This window comes from Montipora capricornis, chromosome 12 (genome assembly GCF_036669925.1).
Source record: "Montipora capricornis isolate CH-2021 chromosome 12, ASM3666992v2, whole genome shotgun sequence".
Classification (NCBI taxonomy): Eukaryota; Metazoa; Cnidaria; class Anthozoa; order Scleractinia; family Acroporidae; genus Montipora; species Montipora capricornis.
In genome coordinates, this window is record NC_090894.1 from 10,974,027 (window position 1) to 10,997,971 (window position 23,945).

Sequence of the window (23,945 nt, forward strand, 5' to 3'; positions counted from 1 at the left end):
ATCGTGTGCACGTGCCTTGAAAAGGAAAAGGCAATTGGAGCAGGCTTGAAAAAAGTGAATGCAACCAATAATGAAAATGAGCACGGGAAGTGAAACGCTACAAAGAAATAGTGCAGTGGGAAAGGACAGGAAATGAACATATGAACCATTTGGAATGGTCAAGTAAGTCAACCAACTAACTTGAAACCACAAGAAATGATGTTTGCACTCAACTTTGTTCGACGAAATCTCCTTTGCATCCGAAATAAATGAATTTTAGAACAGAATCGCTCTCTCCTCGAGGAAGGAAGAGAGAGGACCCTGGGAACGAGGTTGAGCTTAAGCAAGGACGACGAAGACGGGTACATTGAACGGTAAATATAATAATACTGTTTCCCGTTCTTGTAATAATTTCGCACCATTCCTGGTCGTTCGGCATGGAAAGTGGGTGTCAACATTTCAGGATTGAAATATTTTACAGTTATGTGCTTAGTTACCTGGCCTTTACATGCTAATGAGGCTGGAGTTGACCTTGTTGTGATACAGACTTTGCTTTTCTCTGTAAATGTTATTGATGTTGCTCGCATGCTAATTAGTTGGAATTTACATAAGAAAAGCAGTGAGGTTTCTTCAACTCTAGCTACACTTTCATTCATAGGTCGGGTCACTGAGCACGCATCTGAAAAATGGTCTATTGATGTGAACAGTGTGCGTGATTGAAGAGGAATTGGAAATTTATAACTGGCAGTGCTAATCACCCTTTATTTGCAGTATTGAGGACTGAATTGCGAAAAGGCGCAGCTCACGATATCGGGCTGAAAGCATACAAAGGCGCCTCTGGCTGCCGCTATACTGTCCATGTTTGATGGAGGAGCAACAGCACCACAGTTAGATGTTAATTAGCTGTGAGTCGATTTTGATGAGGGAGGAAAACCGGAGTACCCGGTGAAGAACCCTCGAGTCGGTTGAGATCGACTGAAACTCATCCCACATGCTGGCCGAGGCCAGAATTGAACCGCGGCTCGCAGTGGTGCTTTCGTCCATCGCAGAACCTCAAATTGGGTCATTTCACGTGTCAGGACGAGAACAGCAAAAACATGTATTAAAATGTAAACGCTCCTGCAGGGCGTTCAAAGACATTGTTTTGTAGCGTTCTGTTAACCGTCATAGTCGTCCTTGCTTTAACTCCCTATTCACTATTAAAGGTTTGTACCCACGTGGTGAGACGCCCATGTTGGTGTACATGGTGGGGGGAGAAGTTATATCCAGTTCACATGAAGTATGACACAGTCCCAAGGGCAAATACCTTGTATTGTTTTTATGTAAAGAACCCCCATTGCATAATAATAGAGTCAAATTCCCAAAGGACATTTTAATGCACTGTTCTGTACAGCAACATGGCTGCCGTGACGTAAGATGCAAACCATCATGGATGATTTGCAGCCAATCTCAACTGACAGAGATAACAACGATGTAATGTACACTTTGCTGGTGGACGAAAAAAAAAAGGAGCTAATGAGAGATATCTGTGTACAAGTACTGTTTTTGTCAGTCAAATGTTCCAACCACAAGAAGAGAAGACTCTTTGTTTCAACAGCCAATGAGGCTTTGGTTGGCATATGAACGACAATGGGTGACGTCAACGATACATTTGCTATGAGTAAAGAAGGAGACAATTTCTTTTCTTTTTCCTGCAATGTTCGTGGGTATTCTTCACTCCACTGCCTGACTTTGCATTTTGTGCCAACAACGCCTTGGAATAAGAGCTTTAGGTTCGTTTGCGGCGGTTTTTCTTCGGTTTGCAGTTTGACAGGCAATCATACGTAATGATCTTCAACGCTCCATGATCACCAAGAAACGTCGAGCTTTATTTTGGTGTCAGATTCTTCATTTTACCGTACAAAGTTTGATCCTGCATTCATAAAGTAAAGTGAGATTTTAATTTAGTTAGTGATGCATTTGTTTGCCATGTTCAACTGGTTGTTCCACGTTTAGTTCAAATTACAAGCAAAAATCTCCCTGAAGTTTCACAAACTGTATCTGAGCAAAATATTTTAACGGCCAACTGCCCGGCAAGATTTTCTGGTTGTTGCAAGCGTTCGTTGAATGCAAAAACTTGAGTATATGGCAAGAGAGCAGTCGTCGACTGATATTTAGAAAAACCTGCATGTCTTGTGATATGAGGGAGAAAACCGTTGAACTGGGGCAGAAAAAAACCCTTCAAACAGACTGGACAATCAAGAAACTCACCACACATATAACTTAAATCAACAATACCTTCTTGCTAACTGAAGGATTCACTTTTTGAAAGGCTGCAGTAAAATGTCGTCCACCCACCCCGACAAGAGTCTGCACCTCGGGCGGGTTATTTACAAGAGTCACGTGATTTGTGGATCGAGCGGTGATGCATTCTCGTAAAGCCGCCATACTGGCCTCTCGCACCAAGGCCGCTAAATCAGCACCCCTAGACAAACAAATCAATTATTAGTTAAAATTGTTTACTTCTTGGAGTTGCTGCGAGTACAAAAGGAACTTCGTTTGTCTCTAGTAAAAGGAGACGAAGACCTTCTTCATTGAGCACAACACATGCCTATCGTCCTAATTGTTTGCAACCAATATACACGACAATAGAATCGGTCTTCTAAAAATTCTTTAACGATGAAAGGCAAGTGCGAACATACTCCTAGGTCGTCCTTTTGCCGAGTTGAGTGGCCAGCATGTTACGGGTTAACTACAGTTAGCGTTGCTACATCATCTTGTCCTTCAAAGTGAAGCACGTAAATCCTTTTTTGGCTTCCGTGATAAATCGCGCAGCAACTCTCTCAAAACTCAGGGATCCGTTAAGGTAGATTGAAGACCATTTTGTGACAAATTTGTCGATATCTTGTTCAAATATAGATATTTGCAGCACACTTGTGACTATATAGCGCAGTTTATTGAGACAATATCGTTGCAGCCCTACAGAGAACAGACCAGGCGGACTTACGATAGTCCTTGGCATTTTTGGTCCTTTGCAAGCTCTTTGATACTGACATCTGGTAACAGCATAGGCTTCTTGCCGTTCTAAGAATAAGGAAACCAAATAAAAGAAAGGAGGGAAATGAACCGCCGGTATTTGTACTGACATATCTCGAGTACATAAACGGGAAATTATATTTAATGTCGATAAAAAGGTGTGAATCTTAAACAACAATAGTGAATTATGGTTTGTCTTACGACCCACATGTCAAGGGACTAGATCGCGATACAAACGATAACACTTTTAATTGTACGTAATGTTAACTATTTTTATAAAATAATTAGGACAGTACGCGCACTCTCATTGGTCAAAAGCTGTGTTTAGATGACAGTATGGAAACACGGCTGCGACATCACACGAATTTTGACTGGTTGTGTTGTCAGACGCGCGTTTTGATTGGCTGGTAGGAAATATGAGCGTGCAACAAGAAAATCCGTTTCCATCAAAAATTAAAAAAAACTCTGGAGAATTTTCCTTCATTTGTCGAATTATCTTTGAGAAATATTTTATAAAAGTAATAGAGGATTTTTTTCGTGTTTCCATAGCCTCATCTAAACACTCGGAGGAGTTAAAAGAATTCTCGTAAATTATGCAAACCACTCTCCTCGTGTTTAAATGAGGCTATGGAAACACGGAAAACGTCCTCCATTGCTAAAATAATGAAGGTAATGATAATTAGTACGCTGGGGCACTAATTGTGTACATTGTACTTAGAAATCAAACCACTTTAACTCAAATCAGACAATTGGGTTTTGAGAAGAAGGGAAAACGGGAAACCCCAGATAAAACTCATAGGGGTAGAGTGGAAAACCAATAAATTCAGCCCACATATGAAGTCGAGTCTGGGAATCGAACCCAGGCCACGTTGGTGGGAGGCGAGTGCTGCACCACCACTGCTCCCAAGTAAATACACTAGCAGTCTACTGTTATAGTCCCAAAAGTCACAATTCAACGAAAGACAACATGGGTAATTAATCCTAATGCTCAGAGGCAACTATTGTAGCTGGTTGGCAGATCCTACCAGAGACAAAAGCGGTATTTGGAGGAACTGCACGAAATGCAACAATTTAACTATTTAACTAGCTACGCCGCTCAAGTTGGTCACTTTCTTAAGATACTAAGAAACAAAGCCTTAGCGAAGAAAGTTGTATCATGCATCGGCAATATTGTGGTACCAAATGAAACACGAATTATTGCTGAACAAGATACAGTCATTATTGTGACGTAATATGTCACCGTGGCAACGGGCAAGCCCTGTAAAAACACCCTTTATTTTGTCTTTGGTTGCTTATATCTCAAAAACGGACTCAGTGACCCCCATTTAGTAATCAGAGGGGCATGATGAAACTTTCTGCAAAGTTTAAAAAAATTCTGTCTAGTGGGTTCAGAGCCACCTTAATTTTGTGATTTTTTAAGGTAGCTCTGAATTCTCTCGACAGATTTTTATCAAACTTTTCCGAAAGTTTCATCGTGGCCTTCTAATCACTTTTCAGCAATTAAAAAGGGGGGTCACCGAGTTCGCTTTTGAGATACAAGCAACCAAATTCAAAATATAGGGTGTTTTTGCTAGGCGTTCCCGTTGCCAAGGTAAGTTATTACATCACAATAATGATCACATCGTGCTTGGAAATAATCGGTGTTGCATATGGTGCCTAAAGAACATTGCTGTTACGTGATACAGTGTAGTAGCGTTATTCGATCTAAACAGAGAGTCTTCCAAGTGTTGAAACCCTTTCGAGCCTCTTTAAGAGATATTACATCGAGGCAGAGTTGGGAATCAATAAAGTCAATGAATCCTCATGTCATATTGAGTTTGGCCACATGGGAGGAAAAAGAGTTCTACTACTGCTACTGAAAATTGCTTTGCTTCAGGTTTGTCTATTTTGCACCAACAAAGGATAATTTTGAAGCGAAGGGCCACACGTACCTTGGTAAGTGTTCTCAAAATGTCTTCTCTATCTTCCTCATTGGGCAAACCAACATAGAGAACTTTATCAAGTCGGCCAGGTCTTAGCACGGCCGGGTCAATGATATCTATTGGACAAAGGTATGAGAAATGCTGAATTGACGAAATGAACTTGAATTCGACAAATTCAAGCGGGTATTCTGCAGAAGAAGCAAAAATGAATGTTCGACTTGTGGGACCTTCTCCCAGAATCAGACAATTTTCCCGCGCTTTTCGCCGGTTGCAAGGGTTGCGCACTTCTGACGAGCCCGTTGCCCGTTTCTCGAAAGTCCCGAAACCTTCGGGTGCTACAATTCCCTCTGTTTTTTTTAAAAGGACGAGATTTCTCGGCATCAAACTTCAGAATCATTTTGCTTGTTGTTGAAAACGTGTGAAAAGTCCAGTTTTTCAAAACAAGCGGAACACAGTTTCACAAGTGGCTTTTCGGGCTCGAAAGGTTCGTGGGATTTTCGAGAAACGGGCCTCTGGCATCGGTACCACATTTTCCCGCGCTTTCTCCTGGCAAAGCGCGTTTACAATCCTTATCAGCAGGTGCTTCTTGGTTTTCCTCACTTTCTCGGATTTCTCTTCTGAAACGACTTTTTCGTAGCATAACTTGCAGGGACATATACTCAAAACAGTTTGACAGTTCCCAATTGATTGTTTGAAGTAGTTTCGCAGACTGTTCGGGTATATTGAATTGCTACGCTCAAAAGTCTTGTGCCACATTCTTAAAGCAAAAGAATCATTAATTGTGATTTGATCGCAGGCAATTTTCCCGCGATTGGCGGCATCTCTTCTTATTGGCCAAAGAACTTGGCTTGGTTTCACCTTATTCCTTTTCTGTTACACACCTGGTCTGTTTGTAGCCGCCATGATGAACACTTGCTTCCTTGCTTCCAGTCCATCCATTTCAGTCAGAAGTTGATTCACAACACGGACACTCACGCTGGACTGAAAAGAAATAACCATGGTAACTCGTAAGTAAGGCTGACCATGTGTAAACAGATATAATATACCTGAGAATTAAAGCCATTAATTAAGGGATTACAGATACTTCAAATCACAGCAAAATTCGAGCTTACATTTGGCGTCACAGATGGCGTGCAATAAGGAAAATATAAGAGCTTATACAATAACCTTAAGAAGAAAACTATAGGAACGAAAAGTTGGAAACAGATTCTAAGTAAATCGAAGAGTAAAAATAGTAACGTAAACAGAGAGCCTTTGACTCTAAATAAAAGAATCAAAATAAATTTAAAATGGTACGTTTTAAAGATAGAGCAGTACATGGGAAAACGAAATATCCAAGAAAACAAAAATCTCTAGTTTCTTCGCTCAGCCGAAGGGGTAAGGCTCGAAACGTCATCTCGAAAATCTCTATTATAGTGGTTAATTCACCATTTTTATTCTTACATTTTCGGGTCTTGTTCAAAAGTCCGGGTAGAGCCACGAGTTTTCGACCGATACCCTCACGGAGAAGGCACGAGAATTAGGGATGGATACTTAACGTGACAACTCCGTGAACTGCTACCAAGCGCAAAACAGTAGGGAGGGGAGGAGGGTGGATCTGATGCGTCACTGATGGGTCATCCTATAGTACAACACAACAGCAAAAGAAGCTGAATTTATTAACCTCAGAGCTGTCCGACCTTCGGGGACAGAGTGCATCAAGCTCATCGAAGAAGATGACGCATGGGACGGAATTCCTCGCTCTCTGGAAAACCTGCCTGACTGCTTTCTCACTTTCTCCAACATACTGAAAATTTACACAACAAAAAGCTAAGTCAAGGAACCCTCGATCTCCAAAACACCAAGAGACTGAGTGGGGTGCCGTAAACGGTGGCCAAGGCATCAGACAATCAAATCCCTACCAGACCCCTAGAGGCAAGTTTTCGATTGTAACCAAAGCATAGGCATAACAAACTTAAAGAGACTCGACAGCATTTAAATCATTGGTACCTATTGTTAAAACATTAAACACTAATCAACAACAGACTCATGCGTCTGCACAAATTGTCTATGCTTATGCTTGCGTCTCTAACAAAAACCAGTGTGTACCACTGATTGGACAGTCAAAAGAATTGACAGAACTCTCTGCAAAATGTGGAGAACTTTGTCAACCCTGACACGTGACCAGGGTCCTGGGACCACTTTGACTGACTGGCTACAGACTCGATCACGCGATAAATTAAATGAGCCAATCATAAGGCAAAGTAAATCCGAGACGCAAAGTAAATCCGAGACTTATTATGCACACGGCCCTAAGCGCGGGAAAAGTCGAGTGGCAACCGTTCCTATGAGAACATGGCGCGAGAATTTAAACTAGTCAACCACCTGACGTTTTGATGCAAACCAAGCAATCTGCTGAATTACTTTCAACAATGAACTAACTGAAACTTACCATGTTAAGCAATTCAGGTCCCTTGACAGAGATGAAGTTTATGCCTGATTCATTAGCTATCGCCTGAAAAAAACCAGTCATACTCTTGTATTCTTTTCCATACAATTGATAAAACAAAACAGAGACCGTTACTGTTAATTTAATTCGTTTGAAGAAGCCCGTTTGAAAAATCTAAATCCCTTTAAAAGTTACAATAAAGGAGTCTCTACATTTTCAGTTATTTTTCTAGATACCTGAGACAGATTTTTTTTAATGATGGAGACGGCAAGACCCCGGTAGAAAAAAAAGTCACCACCTGGGAAAAACATCGCCTGATTTCCCACTGTGTAAAGTTGACTTTTTTCTAGTTCATTCTTGGATTTTAAAATGCGAAAAACGAACAAAACAAGTTTAAGTAAATGAATCTTAAGTAAAAATGGCCTATTTGAAGTTCAGTGTCACGAAAAACGCACCATTTCAACAACATGAATCCCAGCAGTATGACGGGACAATTTCCACCTAAACCTAGTTCAGTGGTAGAGCATCCGAACTAGTAATCGGAAAGGAAGGTCTTTGGTTCGACTCCTGTAATGGACCACTCGGATTTTTTTCCGAGTATCTCCGAGTCCCAGCTCCCCAGAGTCTCTTATAGCTCAGTGGTAGAGTATCCGAACTAGTAATCGGAAGGAAGGTCGTTGGTTCGACTCCTGAAATGGAGCACTCGGATTTTTTTCCGAGTATCTCCGAGTTTGTTGTAGCTCAGTGGTAGAGCATCCGAACTATTATCGGAAGATCGTCGGTTTGACTCTTGCCAAGGGACACTCGGATTTTTGCCCGAGTCACCATTGAGAACACAAATTTCGCTAAATAAGAACTTTTTCTTTTACTTAACAGTGTGAACTTCTGTACCTTTGCAAGAAGCGTTTTGCCGCATCCGGGAGGCCCAGCCAATAGTATACCCGGAGGATGAGTGAGACCAAACGTTTGAAACTCTTCGGGGTACTTCACAGGAGCCTGTATCAAAATGCACATGCAAGTTGTTTTTAAAACTTTTTTTAAAAAACGGGCATTCATGATGGATGGGATCGCTGCGCCTCTAGCAACTAATGCGCTTCGCTCCTGCTTTCAAAATTTCCACGTGCATCATGGTTCGACCCGATACACGACGCATGCCAACTCATACAGCACGGTTGTTGATTTTTCAAAAAATACATTTTTAGCTTTCATTAAATGATATGACATGACGTGACATGGCATGACATAAAAGAGTCAGGGAGTTACTCACTTACAGACTTCGCTCCAATGCAAGTGGCTCAAGTACAGAGGCATTGCTAGACGAGGCTTTTGTTTGGGACTCACCTTCCCTGATTAGCAACGTCTCCTTCTCTTTGCAATACAGTGTTAAATAATAGGGACACTGAAGTGTTTTAAAACGGAGCCCGGACCACAGTCAGCCGGTCGGCTGCTTAGAGACTGAACAAGGATATAAAAAAGGGTAATCTCTGAGGCTCAGCACTAATATTACAGCAATATTAGCACAATTATTGGAAATTACCAGTATTGCCATTGTAAGTTCTTCTCTAACATCCTTGAGCGCGCCAACGTCCTCCCATGTCACATCTGGGATGGTAGCGAACCCTTCCCTCTTGGCGGACGGTTGGACTGTCAGAAGCGCTCCCTGCCAAGAAACGAAGAATTGCAATCACAAAACAACAACATTAAAGTGTAACAAAATATCTGAGCTGAATGAAGTGAAACCTTGAAAATAAAAGGCTCATCTTAAAATGTATGTCACCCTTTAAAATGTATGTCCCAGTTTCATTTGTGGCTTCAACCAGCTACGTGAAGCCAATTCTGTATCGATCCTTAAGGCGCTGTTACAATTTTTCCTGCAATTTGCATTCACTCGGAAGTTTGTTGCGACAAAAGTTCTCACACTGCAAAACAAGTTGCTTGATCGGTGTTTCACCAGGCAACGTTTCTTGCAACTTGTCTCGTTGCCGATGATCACATGAGGTTAAATAAACATTTTCATTGGCTGACCGTTGCGGCACCAGCCAATTAAAATATTGTTCAATGAAAATTGTTCAAGTTGCAGGAAAGATGTTAGACTATGCGACGCTTGAAACAACGTTGCGGTAAGCACTCTGTTTCTAGTTGCACAGGATACATTGCAGGGCACGACAGCGCCTTTCACATGACTAAGTACCTGTAGCCCCTTGCAAGGTAATCCCAAATCCAGAAAATTTTGCGCCAGAATCTGACAATTAACATCGGGATTTTCGATTATGGGAATCCAGCATTCAGTTTTTTAGATCTGAGAACCAGAGTGAACACTGCCCCAGAAAACTCTGCAGAGCATGAACTTTGGAAACAAAAGGAAAGAATCCAGAACGCAAACCTCCCCCCCTGGTATTAACTTACGAGGGCTAACACATGAGAAAGATGCCATACATACTCTGAAATCGTCCATGTTTATACACATCGTCTGCAAATCATCTGGAGTCAGTGGCGATTGTTCCTTCAGCCAGTTTATTGCTACAGTCAACAAGAGGTATACAGTGAGACACTGTGAGACAACAAAACAATCGACAGTTGCATAACTTTTTGAGAGCAATGGTTTCGGTGCACAAAACCTTAAGGGTGCAATATGCAACAACTTGCAACAATAATTATTATTATTGCTCCACGTTATTGCTCTCACAGTGCTCAATTCTTGTTTTTTGGTCACATGATCAGCCGCCATGTTTTTTCAACCCAAACAAAGGAGTACATTAATTTTTGCATAAGAGCAGAGCTCAATTCTCAAAGGATGTGCACGGTTTGAAACCACAAGACGGCTGCCACTTCCTTGTCTACCCCGATGGACCCCAAGCTCTTGTGTGTTTGAGACTTAAACTAAATAGAGTGACTACACCGGACTAAATGAAATCAACTATGGACCCCAAGCTCTTGTGTGTTTGAGACTTAAACTAAATAGAGTGACTACACCAGACTAAATGAAAACGAAGTTCCATACTCTTACTAAATGCCCAAATTTCAAGGAGGGCAAAATTAATTTGAAGCAGAAACACCACTCACCACTGAATGCTCTCGGTGTTCTCTCTAAGGTGCCTTTCGTGTCTCCACAAGAATTACTTTGTTTTTCAGTTTGTAAAGTATTTTCCCCAAGGTTAGTATTTCTTTGTAGTTCTTGAAATATCCTTCAAAGAAAAAACTTCTTAGGACCAGGATACAAGGAAATTACTCTTATTCAGTTCAACTGCAGTTGTCACTGTGGTGGCAGTAAACTTAACCAAGAGCCCTGTTTTAGTTATTACCGGATTGAAACTCAAATATTTTATTTATATTTCTCATTACCATAAAATTTATGGTAATCATAATGTCTTCACTGCAGCCAAGCTACTGAAGGCACTGGTCTATTCTAGTTAAGTTACCAGCTTCACTATCATGCAAAAGTTCTTTAACGACAGCCATGCAAAGCTTGGTCATAGGTCAAAAAGTTGGTTGTCACCATGATACCAGTCAACCGTGGCACATCGTACTCGGTCAATTCTATTCGATGGAGACCAACTATGTGCACTTAAATGGCAGGAACTCAAACTGAAGAAAGGGATTTCCTTACTTAATAAAATTAATGTTAGCAGGAAGAGGGCTTGATATTCAAGGGAAACTGTATTTTTCACCTGTTTACTGCAATCAAAGCAGCTTCTCTTGTCAGGGACATAAGATCTGCCCCAACAAACCCAGGAGTGAGACGAGCCAATGACGCAAAATCAAAGCTGTCTTCCAACCTTAACTTTTCACACTGAACTTGCAGAATCCTGCAGAAGAAAGACAAAAAAACTTAACCTTACACAACTTAAATCAATGCAGGAAATCTCACAGGAAGGATAAGGAACAAGTGAAACAATAAAAGTCCTGATGTCACAATTGACGACATTGATTTGTTATGTCCTAAGTCGTTCTCAAAGCTAACACTTTTATGCAATTTTCTTGTTTTCTTGTACCTGGAGAAAAACCTCTCGGAGCAGAGGAGAGAACCAACAAACTCAACCTACAGGTGACGCCAAGTATGGAGTCAAACCTCGCCCACATAATTTGGTGGGAGGTGTGTGCTCTCACCACTGTGCCATCCTTGCCCCCACTTCAAGCCTCCCCTCAAAGTTGACCAACTTGTTGACAAATAAATACAAAGAGTACAACTCGTTTGGGAATTTAGAACACAATGATCAAGTTGCTGACCTCTTTCTCGCCTTTTCATCAGGGATACCCATTGAGATCTCCTTGTCAAATCGTCCTGCACGGCGCAGGGCAGGGTCAAGTGAGTCTGGCCGGTTGGTGGCTCCTATCACAAGTACACGAGCTTCAGGATCATTGTTGAGATCTGTGAAGAGCGAAATTTGATTTGTAACTGAAGCAATGATCAACAGAGGTGAGAGACCAATAAGACAGTTATATAGAGCTCCATGTCCATATGGCCCAGTTGTTAAAAGGACAACTGTATCCAGTGGATAAGGTGCTATCCACCTTTACTTTAAGATGTGCTTAAGATATGCGTATTCACAGTTACACGAGCGAAAAATCAAATAGTTGTGATTCTTTGTGATTTATTGATTCTTGGATGTATTTTACTGGTAACTCATTGACTCCTAAACTGCCCCCCCCTCTCCGCTCTCCCCGCCCCCCCCTCCCATCCCCCCACTGACATGTCTCACTCCTAGGAGTCAATGGGTAAAGAAAGTTAAACTATAGACGTTCTTGACCAGACCACTAAGGTCACTCACCAGGAAGAGAAGAGACCCTTGGATTGAGGATGCAAGAGAAATTTAGCCAAAGATCCTGAGATAATTACTGGAATTCAACTTGTGGCGCGCATTACTAAACCACGAAACAGCAAAACACCAAAACACCATGTATGACTCCACCATACATTAAAATACTAACTGACAAGGATTGGATTTGAAATTAAATGTAGTTTTACGCCTAATTAGGTATGAAACGTTATTGTTCCTTATTCATAGAGATTAACATTAGGATTCAGATTAAGATTGGGATTAGAAGCAATGACGTTTTACTAAATTAGGCATAAAAACTATTTTTTAATCTCAAATCCAACCTTTGTCGGTCAGTATTCAATGCATGGTGGGGTCACACATGGTGTTTTGGTGCTTAGTTTTGCTGTTTCCGTGTTTCGTTCTTTAGTAATGTCGACTTGTGGCAATCACTATTACTGTAACACAGGGTAGATCAACTTTAACTAAGTACTTTACAATACAAACTAACCATCCATAGATGTTAGGAGCTGTGACACAATCCTCCGTTCCATGTCTTTGGAGGCAGTTTCTCGCTTAGGTGTGATGGCATCAATTTCGTCAAGGAACAACACGCAGGGTGAATGCATCTGAAAATAACTTATTGGTGAAGTCTGGAGACATTGTGATCAGCAGAAAACTAAGGGTTATTTTAGGCTACATAAAGAGAGGCTCTTTATGCCCGTTCTCTGTCTTTTCTCATGCCCAGATCTGGATTGCAACTAAACTGCAAATGTTCCAGCCCAGGTCAAAGCCCCTTTGTTTGACGGCTGTTTCTACTTGCACGGCCTTATTGCACCATGCTGACCACATTTTTGTGAAAGAGAATAAGTCAGACCTCAACACCAGGAATTCTGTGCCCAGCTTGCACCCCTGGCTTTTAGAAGACCACATATAGAGTGAGTTTCAATTGAGTGTCGTAAAACCAAAACCAAAGTCATTAACACTCACCACTGAATCACAAAGGATGGAGACAATCCAGCAGTAAACAAATCAAAACTCAAAGTAATTACTCATAGCCGACACAACATGTGGGAAAATGTGCACACACGAGCCACGATTGGTTTTGGTTTCATTTCTGATTGGTTAAAAAAAATGGCGTGAAATCTTTGAACCAATCACTGAGTGATTAGTAATGCAAAACCAAAGCAATTCACTAATTACTTTCGACACTCAATTGAAAACCGCTCTATTGTACAATGTACATGTAACAAAAATTCAGAAGTGAATTTCATAGAGTAAAAGATTTATTAAAAAAACCTTTATTACATATTCATTCAATTAAAAAATAAAAATTTCAGTACAGAAGGGGTTTACAAATAAAAAATTATTTCATAAAAGTAGGTCAGCAGCTGTACATTTTACTTTAAAATCATTTACCACTTCACTTCCAAAAAAGGGCTGGCTCGATCCTCTGATGATAGTATTTACAGACTTTATTAAATGAAGGTCATCACTAATTTTCCCTGAATGTCCACAAGGTACAATATACCGGCAACTGTAGCTGAGGTAAACAAAATGGAACTTTTAGAAAAGACTGACCTATTGACACCCATAAATTATTTTCAACATCATAGTAATCGTAATGCGGGTTTACACACAGCATAAAGGTGGGTTACAAAATCTTTAAAAGCAATTATGAATAAAACATCTAACACTTTACTTACCACTGCTCGTGAAAAGAGTTCTCGGACTTTCTCTTCTGATTCCCCAGAGACACCTGAAACTATCTCTGTGGCTGCAAGTTTGATAAATGGCATTTCCAACTCCTATAAAAATAATTTCATAATTTAACAGACTGATAAACCTCTTACTAACTGAGGTCCGTACTGCTGCACAGCGGGCCATACTGTAGAATATGGCCTGCTAATTTAGCCAATCACAGTGAGCATACTATCTGAGAGATATAATAATTATTACTACGGTACAATATGATTCATCTTTTTGTATTTGGGTTTATTCGTCAAACTTGCAGCCAAATTTCCAGCAATGAATGGTTTTCAACTTCTTTAACGTTAATGTGCAAGAAATAAATTCAACTGGGAAAAAAAGGTCAGAATACTTTTTGTTCTCTACATGTTTTCAACTTACTACCCTCAACAGTTTCAAAATAATATTGTGTGCAGTTTATTCTTAAACTTGACAAAATAACCATGATTGACTAGTCATTGAATAATGAAGGCTCTTTGTATAATCATGAAAAGTGACTACTTCATCATGTTCTGGCAATAGTACTATTATTTACCAAATGAAAGCCAAATTCTGATCAGTACTCTGCAATGTTCAATTCATTGGAAAAGTTACAGAAAATCAATCCAAACACTATCTCAAGTGATATATTTCCCATAATCATACTTATTGCTTACTTTTTTCTAATTTAAACATGTTCATGTTCTCTGCTACAGAGGATCAGTAATTATAAAATAGCACTTCAAGTGTGATCTATGCAGTGATTATATTCCTACCCCTGCAATGGCATGAGCCAATAGGGTCTTGCCACAGCCAGGAGGGCCATGTAGAAGAAACCCTCTGGGCGGGGTCACTCCAATGGTATGGAACACTTCTGGGTGCCTCATATGAACCAAAAGTTTGCAAACTTGTTCAACAGTCTCTTCACAGCCTCCAAGGTCAGAAAATTTGGCTGAAGATTGAGGTGGCTCAAAATCTAACAATCAAATTAGATCAACAAGACTGCTAAGCATATACTTGCCGATCAATTCCATGTACGTACAATCACAATAGGTAAGTTAAAATTAATGAGTAAAGCAAGTAAGTTGCAGCCATAATATTAGTATGCTATGTTATAATACCAGACCAAATGGTTGAGGAAGAAACAATACTTTAAATTCAATTTCCCTGAACAATGGATTTACCTACATGTAGCGCCAGCTCCCAAATGCAATATGTTAGCTAACCCTTTGGTTAGCCAACATATTGACTGAGGCATTGGTAGTGTGTTAGCCAATGCCTTGATGGTGTCAATAATAAGTTGTTGGTGACATATCGCTCACGTGTTGGCCAACATCCTGGATGACACGTTGGTGGGATCGGATTGGTAACCATGATTATAAAATTAATAATTTTTAGTGTTATTATAAAAAATTATTTTATCAAATGACAGCCATATTTTGAGTAGTAAAAGAAGCTCAACATCTGCTGTGAATCAACTACTGCAAATGGCACCAAAAACAAAGTGTTTGAGGAAAGACAAAGAAAAAGAGAGGACAAAGATGATCAAACGCTGTATATGCTTTGGATTAAAAGTGCAGCTAATGATTTTTAAAAATCTGATGATCCACATCCATATTGAAAATAATTTTTACAAAAAAACTACCATTGTTTTCTTAAGATTGAGACAGTTTATGCATCATTAATTTGATGCTGAAAGTATATTTTTCATGCAAACAACTATGCTCAAAATATATACCACACAGTTACCCCTAGGTCATAAAACATGATCAAAGACCGAGTTACTGATACCTTCATCAATTTTCTCTTTTTCCTTCTTACTCAAACTTTTCCTGATTTTCTTGGGTGTAGACACATCTGTCTTTTTCTCCTTCTCACTTAGAACCCTCTTTCTTTTATTCCTGACCATTGATTTTGTATGCTTTAGCTTGGTTAGCGGTGAAGGGTTTTCAGACATGCTCATCTTGCTGGATAGAATCTCTTGATTTTGACCAGATGAGTCCACACTTGGGGTTGATTTATTGCAATCAACGTGGAACAAGTCCTCTCCTTGAAATGTCCTTCCTACTGGACATAAACAGAAAAAAAAATAACCTTGATAGTACATAATATAAGCTCAGGAAAGGGTCAGTTAGTCCCTTATTGATAAGCAGTTTTCAGTACAATACAATGTATATATGTAAAGGCTATGCTAAGAATGATTTGCATCATTCCAAAAAGTTTTTTTTTCTGAATTAGCAGGCATTTCATACATGTACTTGATCCAGTCTGCATAAGAAAATCTAATACTAATCAAATTGAATACAATGTTTTCAGGGATTATAATAAAATATCATGTGGGCAGCCCCTTCCTCTAGATTTCTTACCCCAAAGTTTTAACCTGGGAATTGCAGTTTTAAGCATTCTAAATAAGCATATTAATAAAACCACAAAGCAGTTGTTTATCAGCTACCTCAACAATTTTGGCAAAAATTTTCAAAATCATAGCTACAACTATAAAAGAAATTTAACTGAGAGATGCACAATTGGGCACCTAAAGCTTTATGCTAAAAGGATGTTTTTGTACACAAAACACAAAATAATAAAAGAAAGAAAGAAAAATGCACCCAAATGTTCGCAGTTTCTGAGCAGACCAATAAGACCGATCACAACCCACATTGAAACAAGAAGTTTATTATGGTAATCAAGACTCCCACTGGTACACCCGAAGAGTTAACCCTTTCAGCCCCGATAGTGCCAAATGGCACTTATAGATTTTACTCTGTCTAACGCCAGACGATTTTACTCGTCAATGGGGAACCCCTCGGGGCTTAAAGGGTTAAGGAAGCTTTGCATGTAAGACTTCACCCAAACAACATCAACAGGGATAATGGAATAGAAATTCCTGAAGTGCGGATAACAATGATCAAGAAACAACACTGGAGAGTATGCCTATGAACCTCTCGGGAAATTCCTCAAAGGAACAATAAGGATCAAGTCCACCTATCACAGCCAACAATCGTGATACATATAATAGTAGCGCATAACCAGATGACCATATAATTAACGCCTGAAGAAGACCAGCCTGAAAGTCATGGTCTACAAATTTAAGGTGACTAACAGGTGAGACAAACAATCATTATGTCTTATTACTTAAGAAAAAAATACCATCAATCTTTAATATTCCATTATCCATCTGGAAAGATTGATTTAATTTTTTTGTGATGTAAGTATTACATTAATTTTGAGAAACCCCTGGTTTAATTTGTACAGCACCTTCTTTGTTGAGATCTTGAATAGATCTAACAGTCACCAAATTATTGTCTTCTCTCTCATCTTTAGAACCTGTCACCTTGTACATAGTTTGCATGGACTGGTTCATCAGATTTGTTTCCTAATAAAAAAATAAACCTATGACCATTCAATAATTGTATTAAAATCCAATACCAAGATGAGAAATATATATCACAACATCTGGCAGGTTTTTTTTTGGACACCAGTAAAAAAAAGTTCCTTATCTACAGTGGCACTGAAAAGGCCTCTTTGGGTCACTAATGGAAACCGGGACCACTTCCGCCTTTTGAGCCAAATCCAGAGTCCTTGGGAGGAGGACTGATTTTATGTGCCTTTGCAATGCACATGCTCTGCTTGTTTGTTAGCTTGTATGTTCTACTCCCAGCAGCACTAGTTATTCAATGTAGTGTCCAAACTATGTTAGTGTTCAAGGTCGCTTGGTCACCTTGGAGACCTCACTACTTCGGAGAGTCTTATTTACTGGTACTTTCATAAAGAGCTAAGACCCAGGCTGGTATTATTATTTTTTTCCTGGGTGATGGTCCCGCCGATCAAGACGTCTCATTCCTGGGAACTGCCGCTGATCCTTTGTAGTTTTCTACATCTACATTTCCTCCGTAAGAGCAAACAATATGACAGTGTTAAGGCATTCTTGCTGCTACTCATCACCTAAAATGCCTTTGCTTAAGTTCCCCAAAGCTGTATTTGACAGTCATGGAAAAAAGTTATAAATTTATCCCAAGTTGTTCATTGGACAAGCAAACTTTGTGACCCACTTGCCTGGGTAAATCATAATTATTTATAAATAACATTATTAAATATATCATTATTATTCATAGAAAAATAAAGTGCATTTTTATATCTTGAATACTCCTGAGTTCTTTAATGGGTTTAATGGGTGCTTGACTGGTAGGCAAATAGCCAGAGAAATTTAAAGTTGTTTGCACAAGCACAAAATCTACTTGTCCCAAATAACTGGACCTGAATGTTCTAATGCACTGTCAGTATCCACAGCACCTACCACAATAAACTCAACAACTTTCTTTGCGTCCTCCTCCCAAACATTATCTTGAGTTTTTTGAAAATTGTATTGTGTATTCCAAAAGAAAATACAAGTTTTAAATTCAAAGTAATTCACCTGCATAACCATTAATGGGTCATCTTCCAGGGAAAATTCTGAGTCACTGGATGTACCCAAACTCTTTGCAGTACTGTCCTTATCCTCGTCACTACTATCACTTTTACTTGCATCCTGTAAATCTCTGAAAGTAAGACCACAGTTTTTCTTTTTTAAAAGAAAAAATTGAGAAATCTGGAAGCCAGATTAACATAAACCATCAACAATTTTGCAGATTTTAGAGACATTTCTAGACAAATGTGATGTTGGAGATGAGGAAAAAGGAAACAGAATTATACTTAATGATGCTTATTAAAATTAAGGTTTGCCTAATCAGCTGTTTTTCTTGACCTTCTGTACCTGTTGCAGGGCTTGAAATTAACTTTTTTGCTCAGGTGCCAGCTGGCGACTAATGGGGAGGGAAAATTTGGTCGCCAGATCATAAATTTTGGTCGCCAACTTTGCATGCAAGGAAAGTCATAATTATTAAATAGCACACAAAAAATACAGCACGAGAAAGATATCTAAAGCCATTGTTGTTTTCAGCTTAGTTTGGTGATGGTGTTTTTTAAGGTTATTTGAAATGGAGTGAAGCACAGCCCATGTTTTCCATAGCAAGGCAAACATGGGCCCTTTATCCTTGCTTTTCACCTCTTCAAAACGTGGTTTATTATTCTCCTACAGCTTGCGTGGCAAAGCAACTTACCTTTATCGCGACTAAAAGCAATACTACAATTGCTCCGCCTAGGCCCCCACACAACCATAATGCTCGTATCAGTCTCCGACCGAGATAGTAGCGAACTTGGTTTCTTCTCCATTTATTAATCACCTTGGGCAGTCAATTTTGCGGGTGTTCGCTTTCTAACAGAAGGGACAAGTTCTCCAACCCACTTTACGTTAAGGGTACATGTTGCTTTTTGAAGGTTCCATGCAAATTTCAAACTCATTATGCAATGTCTAGGTTCATTATCAATATATTATCAATATCAAGCTAGGTCCGAGGAGGTCCTTCGGTAACATGGCTAAATCTACCTTTTCAGCATTCACAACTGACGATGGATTTAAATTTTCAATTAACCTTCTTGCTGAATCTTCGTCTTCCGGGCGGAAAATTCACGTAACCGGCAATTATTTAAGTGCGCCCACGATCCCATGAATCCGCTGAAACAATATGGCGCCTAGTAAACGCGGTGATCGAAGTACATTTGTGCTATTAATTAATAATGTAAGAAAACGATTTTCTTGTAGTATTTATTCATTATTTTAATGGTGAAAGAAAGGTGAATCGTCAAATCCGAACGATTTCATCATATAAAGATTCAAATACAACAGTTGTTACTGTTTTTCCTGGGTTATCAGACTTGTAAACCGTGATTCGCCAGCTGGCGACCAGTTCTGAATTATCTAGTCGCCAGCCCTCAATTTTTGGTCGCATCGGCGACCAGTGAGTCGCAATTTCAAGCCCTGTGTTGCATGTATGTAACAGCAATGACAGTTGCCCTGTTTGACTTCAGGCGTGAAAAAACACATCCGGAAGACTCCTCTTTACATTACACAACATTACACAGCAGATTTTCATACTGGATAACTTCAAGACAATGGCTGAAACATCAGTAGCATTATGTTTCCAATGCAAACTGCAAACTGAGGTGTTTCCATGGTAACTACTATTGCGACATCATTGTTCTGCCATTTTAGGCTAAAACAACGTACTACAGTGTTTTATCCCATCTTTCCATTTATGGCAATTCAAACAACAGTTTATGCTGAAAATGTGGCCTAGTGGGGCATGTGAAGTTCATGTATATATAATGTTATCAATTCATTTATGTGCTGTGTCCAATTTTCCCTATTTTAACCCTTTGACGTCCAAACCGGCCGAAACTGGCCAGACTAATTTTACTCTGTCTAACGCCAGACGATTTTACTCATCAATCGGGAACCCCTGGGAGTCAATGGGTTAATAATATTTTACATCATTACAAGGGTGAAAAATGTAAGTAAAACCTGAAAGATGGCGATTTTCTCTTTTTCTGAAGAAATTTCTCTTCAAGCTGCTGAAGATGCTCGTCTCTTTGTCTGTCCTTAGCAATGGCATTGTAAACTATCGTTAACAAAGAAAAGATAATATTACAACAAAACTACACACATGATCCTTTTCCTTTAAGGTTAATTATTGCCATTAAGAATCAGCTGTTTTTGTATCAACCTCCCAATACACTGTATGTCTTAATCAGAAAGACTTAGCATCAATGTGTTTTCATGAAAGAGTACATAAGTGTTCGGATGAACATTCTGTTGTCTTTCTCTCGAAGTTGCTTGACATTGGTTGGCAAGACAATAATAATATTATTGTTAGACCTAAGTCCAACAAATTTTGATGGACTTTTTGCAGAATGCACATTGAACCCTGACTTTTGCTGTGTACTGTAAACTCACTGCTCCTGCTACATGTAGAATGTAATTTTCATCCCTCTTTCGTCTTAATCACTTTCTTCAAATAATCAGTAGAGTTTACATAATTATTGTCAGCTGAAAGGAAATATTAAGAAGAAGTACCCAGGTCAAACATGGATCTGTGGCACTTCTGGGAGATGTGACCAATATTATCATGGCTTATGAAAATGTCAACAGTGGTTAAAGAGTTTGGTTTTAGTACTACATGTAGCTGTACGTTAAATGACTGTGTTCTTAAATAAATTGTTATTTACCTTAAGTTTCAACCAAAACTTTGAATTCAATTTACCTTTCTCTACAGATATCTTAAATGCCCTTCTTTTTCTTCTAGAGTACTCACTGTGAAATAAACAATGCCAAAAACATTCTTTCTTATAAGCGTGGGAAATCATGACGCCTGAGTCACATTATTGAGCAAAGACAAGGAACTACATTGTACATGTATAGTGCGACACTCTAAAAAATGAATTTAAGAGTACCATTCATTACAATAATTACATGAATGTTTCAAATCATACACGTCCAATTATATGCAAGCTTCACTCGCATTATCTCTTGCTGCTTACAATCCATCTTACTGGAGGTCAGAACAAAAACCTTGAATAGTGCTGACATGTGCCTTCCAGTTGAAAGTAGCACAAAATACAATTGCATGCTTCTCCAATCATTCTTAAAGAGTTTGACTAAATAATTTATTAAACTCGGATCTGCACACATCTATTGGACGACCCTCCAAGTTCTAGACATGTGATATTTTCATTTTACTCTTATTGAATAAGAGCACCCCGTAAACGATCTTTTTAAAGCTAATACCAATCCTTTAGTTATTAATAGTGGAGCAAAGTGCCAAGCAAAAAAATTCATGGAAAACTGGTGTAGACTTCCAGTACAAGGAAAAGAAATCCACTCACCTATACCTTGTCTGCAAATGACTAACAATTTCTTCAACATCTGGTCTGTGACCTATTCTAAACTGGTTTAAATACTAAACAAAAAGAAAGGGAATATGTACATGCAAACAAAATAATAGTATTGTTTCTTTAATGGGCAGCAAGAAAGTTGTCAGTGCCAACAGGCTATATCATTAATTTTAATAAAGGCAAGATGACAACTTGTAAATCTACCATTACATAAAAAGACCACCTTTATCCTGAAATAATGTTTTCAAGTTGGGTTTATCTTGGTTTGCACAATCGAATATAATTTGCATATTTTGAATGCTCGAGATCAAAATGAACCCTTTTACAACAATATCTGACACAATAGACCATTGTACAGTTGTGGCTAAGTTACCAGGCCTAACAATGGAAGCGAGGCTGCCGGTGACCCAGTTTTGATACAAACCTTCATGCTTTTGTAATGTTAATATGGACTAATAATTAGCGTTACAACAACACAATTTACATGATAAAAGCAGTGAGGTCTGTATCAATGCAAGGTCACCGGCAGCCTCGTAGCCATTCATAGGCTTGGTCGCTGAGCAAACAACTGTAAAATGGCCTATTGATGTACAACAGCACAACATCTTAATTTAAAATTGAATTTAAAATAGCAATTTCATAATATCTTCCAAAAAAAATTGAGTAAAAATGAAATTAAAACTATGATAGGTATAATCACAACTATGATACCAAACCAATCATAAAAGGTACAACAGTGAACTAAACGGGAATTTGTACTTTTGAAGATTGGATCGTTCAAATTCCCACCTCCACGGGCCAAAATAGTGTTCAAATGCCCTACGCTGTCGTCAGATTTGTCTGTCTGTCCCCAGCTTTGGTTAGGGTTACTGACTTTGGCGCCCAAAAAAAAAAAAAAAAATGAAACCTGACTCTTCCGGTTCAATTTTCCCCACCCCACCCAGGCAAAGGTCGAATACCCCACTTCCCAGGCACAGAAGATAGTCAAATGCCCGGGGTTTGCCCAGGATGGAGGAAGAGGGGAGGGGGGGGGGGGGGAGGGGATGTTGAAGTTTCGATTTGATCGGCGGATAATGCAATCAGGAGCCAAAGTAAGAGAACGAAGAATAAGTTAAAAAAGGCACAATACATAAAGTTGCATGCTCGATGTCTGGCTAGATCAGCTCTTTAGTTATTTTCTAGGTGGAATTTTACCTTACTTAAGTCCTACTTTATGATTGGGCAATTCTAGCAGGTCCACGTCAACTGAATAGCTGCCAAAACTTCAACCTGCTTAAACAAATAAATAAATAAATAAATAACAAACAAACAAACAAACCTGTTCCACTCGTGGAGCAAGCCGTTTATCCAAAATGTAAGCCCCCTTTGGAAGCTGGTTTTTCCCGACACGTCTCTCTTGTTTCTTGCGATCCATGTCTCACGCCACTCAGAAAATCTCGCTCAACTTTTATACTTGACCTCCTTTAATCTAATTTCAACTAAATCGTAATCACATTTGAGAGAACGAAAGAGAATCTAACACAACGCGCACCAGCAAAAAACAGATTTTCCTCAAGGCGAATAAGCGGCGGAGAGAAGATTGGGACTGATTCCCAGGGTGTCTAGGTCAGTCACTCAATGAACGTCTTAAAAACCTCTCCTGATTGTTGTGTGACCCTGTCACGAAATTCCGAGCTAACAGATGTCCATAGCACCAACACTGTTAGAGGCAATTTTCTTTTACTTCAGGTTTAGAACTTATTTTAATAACTACAGTGTTGAGGGACGAATCTATGAATGATGACACTCAGGGAAAATTGGAGATCACATGAAAAGGGAGATGAACTCATGACCTTCTGATTTCTTCAGAGATACCAAGGTGACCTGGTGACGTAATTTGGCGGACCGGGAAGAAAAATTTTAACGCCGTATCCAACAACCGCACGCGGCCTTAGGTGTTGTTTCCAAACTCCCTGCAGTATTGCCATCACCAAAACTCAACAGATCATTCCATGTCTGCCACATTTCCTGTTACTGAATGAACATTCAAGTAGACCCGACAAGATCTAACCTCGCCTCTGCCAGGTTGAATTCGAAAATAAGGCCACGCGCGGTTGTGGGATACGGCGTTAAAATTTTTCCCCCCAGTCCTCCGAAGTACGTCACCAGATCACCTGGTATAGAAGACTTCTGAGAGCAAATCATCATTCAACTCATGAATTCTTCACTTTATACAGAATTTCCTTTTAACCTTTTTCCTCCTCAGAGTGACTCTTACTCCAAGAGATTTTTACTCCAACAACGAACGATTTTACATGTCAATGGGGGCTGGTCAGGGATGGCACTAGGATTTTTCAATCTGGGTCCTGG

General features: G+C 39.4%; 1 protein-coding gene across 2 annotated transcripts; it reads right to left on the reverse strand.

Annotated features, from left to right (window-relative positions):
* Window positions 1–1,336: 1,336 nt before the first annotated feature.
* On the reverse strand, window positions 1,337–23,165 carry LOC138027658 (nuclear valosin-containing protein-like). 2 transcript variants are annotated; one of them, XM_068875220.1, is made up of 23 exons: window positions 22,915–23,165; window positions 21,588–21,661; window positions 20,966–21,015; window positions 20,227–20,323; window positions 18,241–18,364; window positions 17,085–17,202; window positions 15,621–15,893; window positions 14,606–14,805; window positions 13,808–13,909; window positions 12,613–12,730; window positions 11,572–11,713; window positions 11,013–11,150; window positions 10,408–10,529; window positions 9,785–9,864; window positions 8,882–9,004; window positions 8,236–8,340; window positions 7,348–7,410; window positions 6,580–6,702; window positions 5,798–5,897; window positions 4,926–5,032; window positions 2,966–3,042; window positions 2,257–2,443; window positions 1,337–1,891 (listed from the first exon to the last, which is right to left on the reverse strand). In XM_068875220.1, the coding sequence occupies exons 1-23, from the start codon at window positions 23,008–23,010 to the stop codon at window positions 1,847–1,849; spliced, it is 2,664 nt and encodes an 887-aa protein (XP_068731321.1). In that variant the 5' UTR covers window positions 23,011–23,165; the 3' UTR covers window positions 1,337–1,846. The 2 variants fall into 2 exon arrangements, with proteins under 2 accessions (XP_068731321.1, XP_068731320.1); XM_068875219.1 differs by having other exon boundaries at window positions 15,621–15,896; window positions 22,915–23,141.
* Between the last annotated feature and the right edge of the window lie 780 nt (window positions 23,166–23,945).

Coding starts and splice junctions, on each gene's coding strand:
- LOC138027658 (XM_068875219.1), bottom strand. CDS start 23,010: ATGGATCGCAAGAAACAAGAGAGACGTGTCGGGAAAAACCAGCTTCCA. Junction 14,806..15,620: donor AAAAGAGAAAATTGATGAAG/GTATCAGTAACT, acceptor TTTGATTGTTAG/ATTTTGAGCCACCTCAATCT. Junction 13,910..14,605: donor TGGCTCATGCCATTGCAGGG/GTAGGAATATAA, acceptor TTATTTTTATAG/GAGTTGGAAATGCCATTTAT.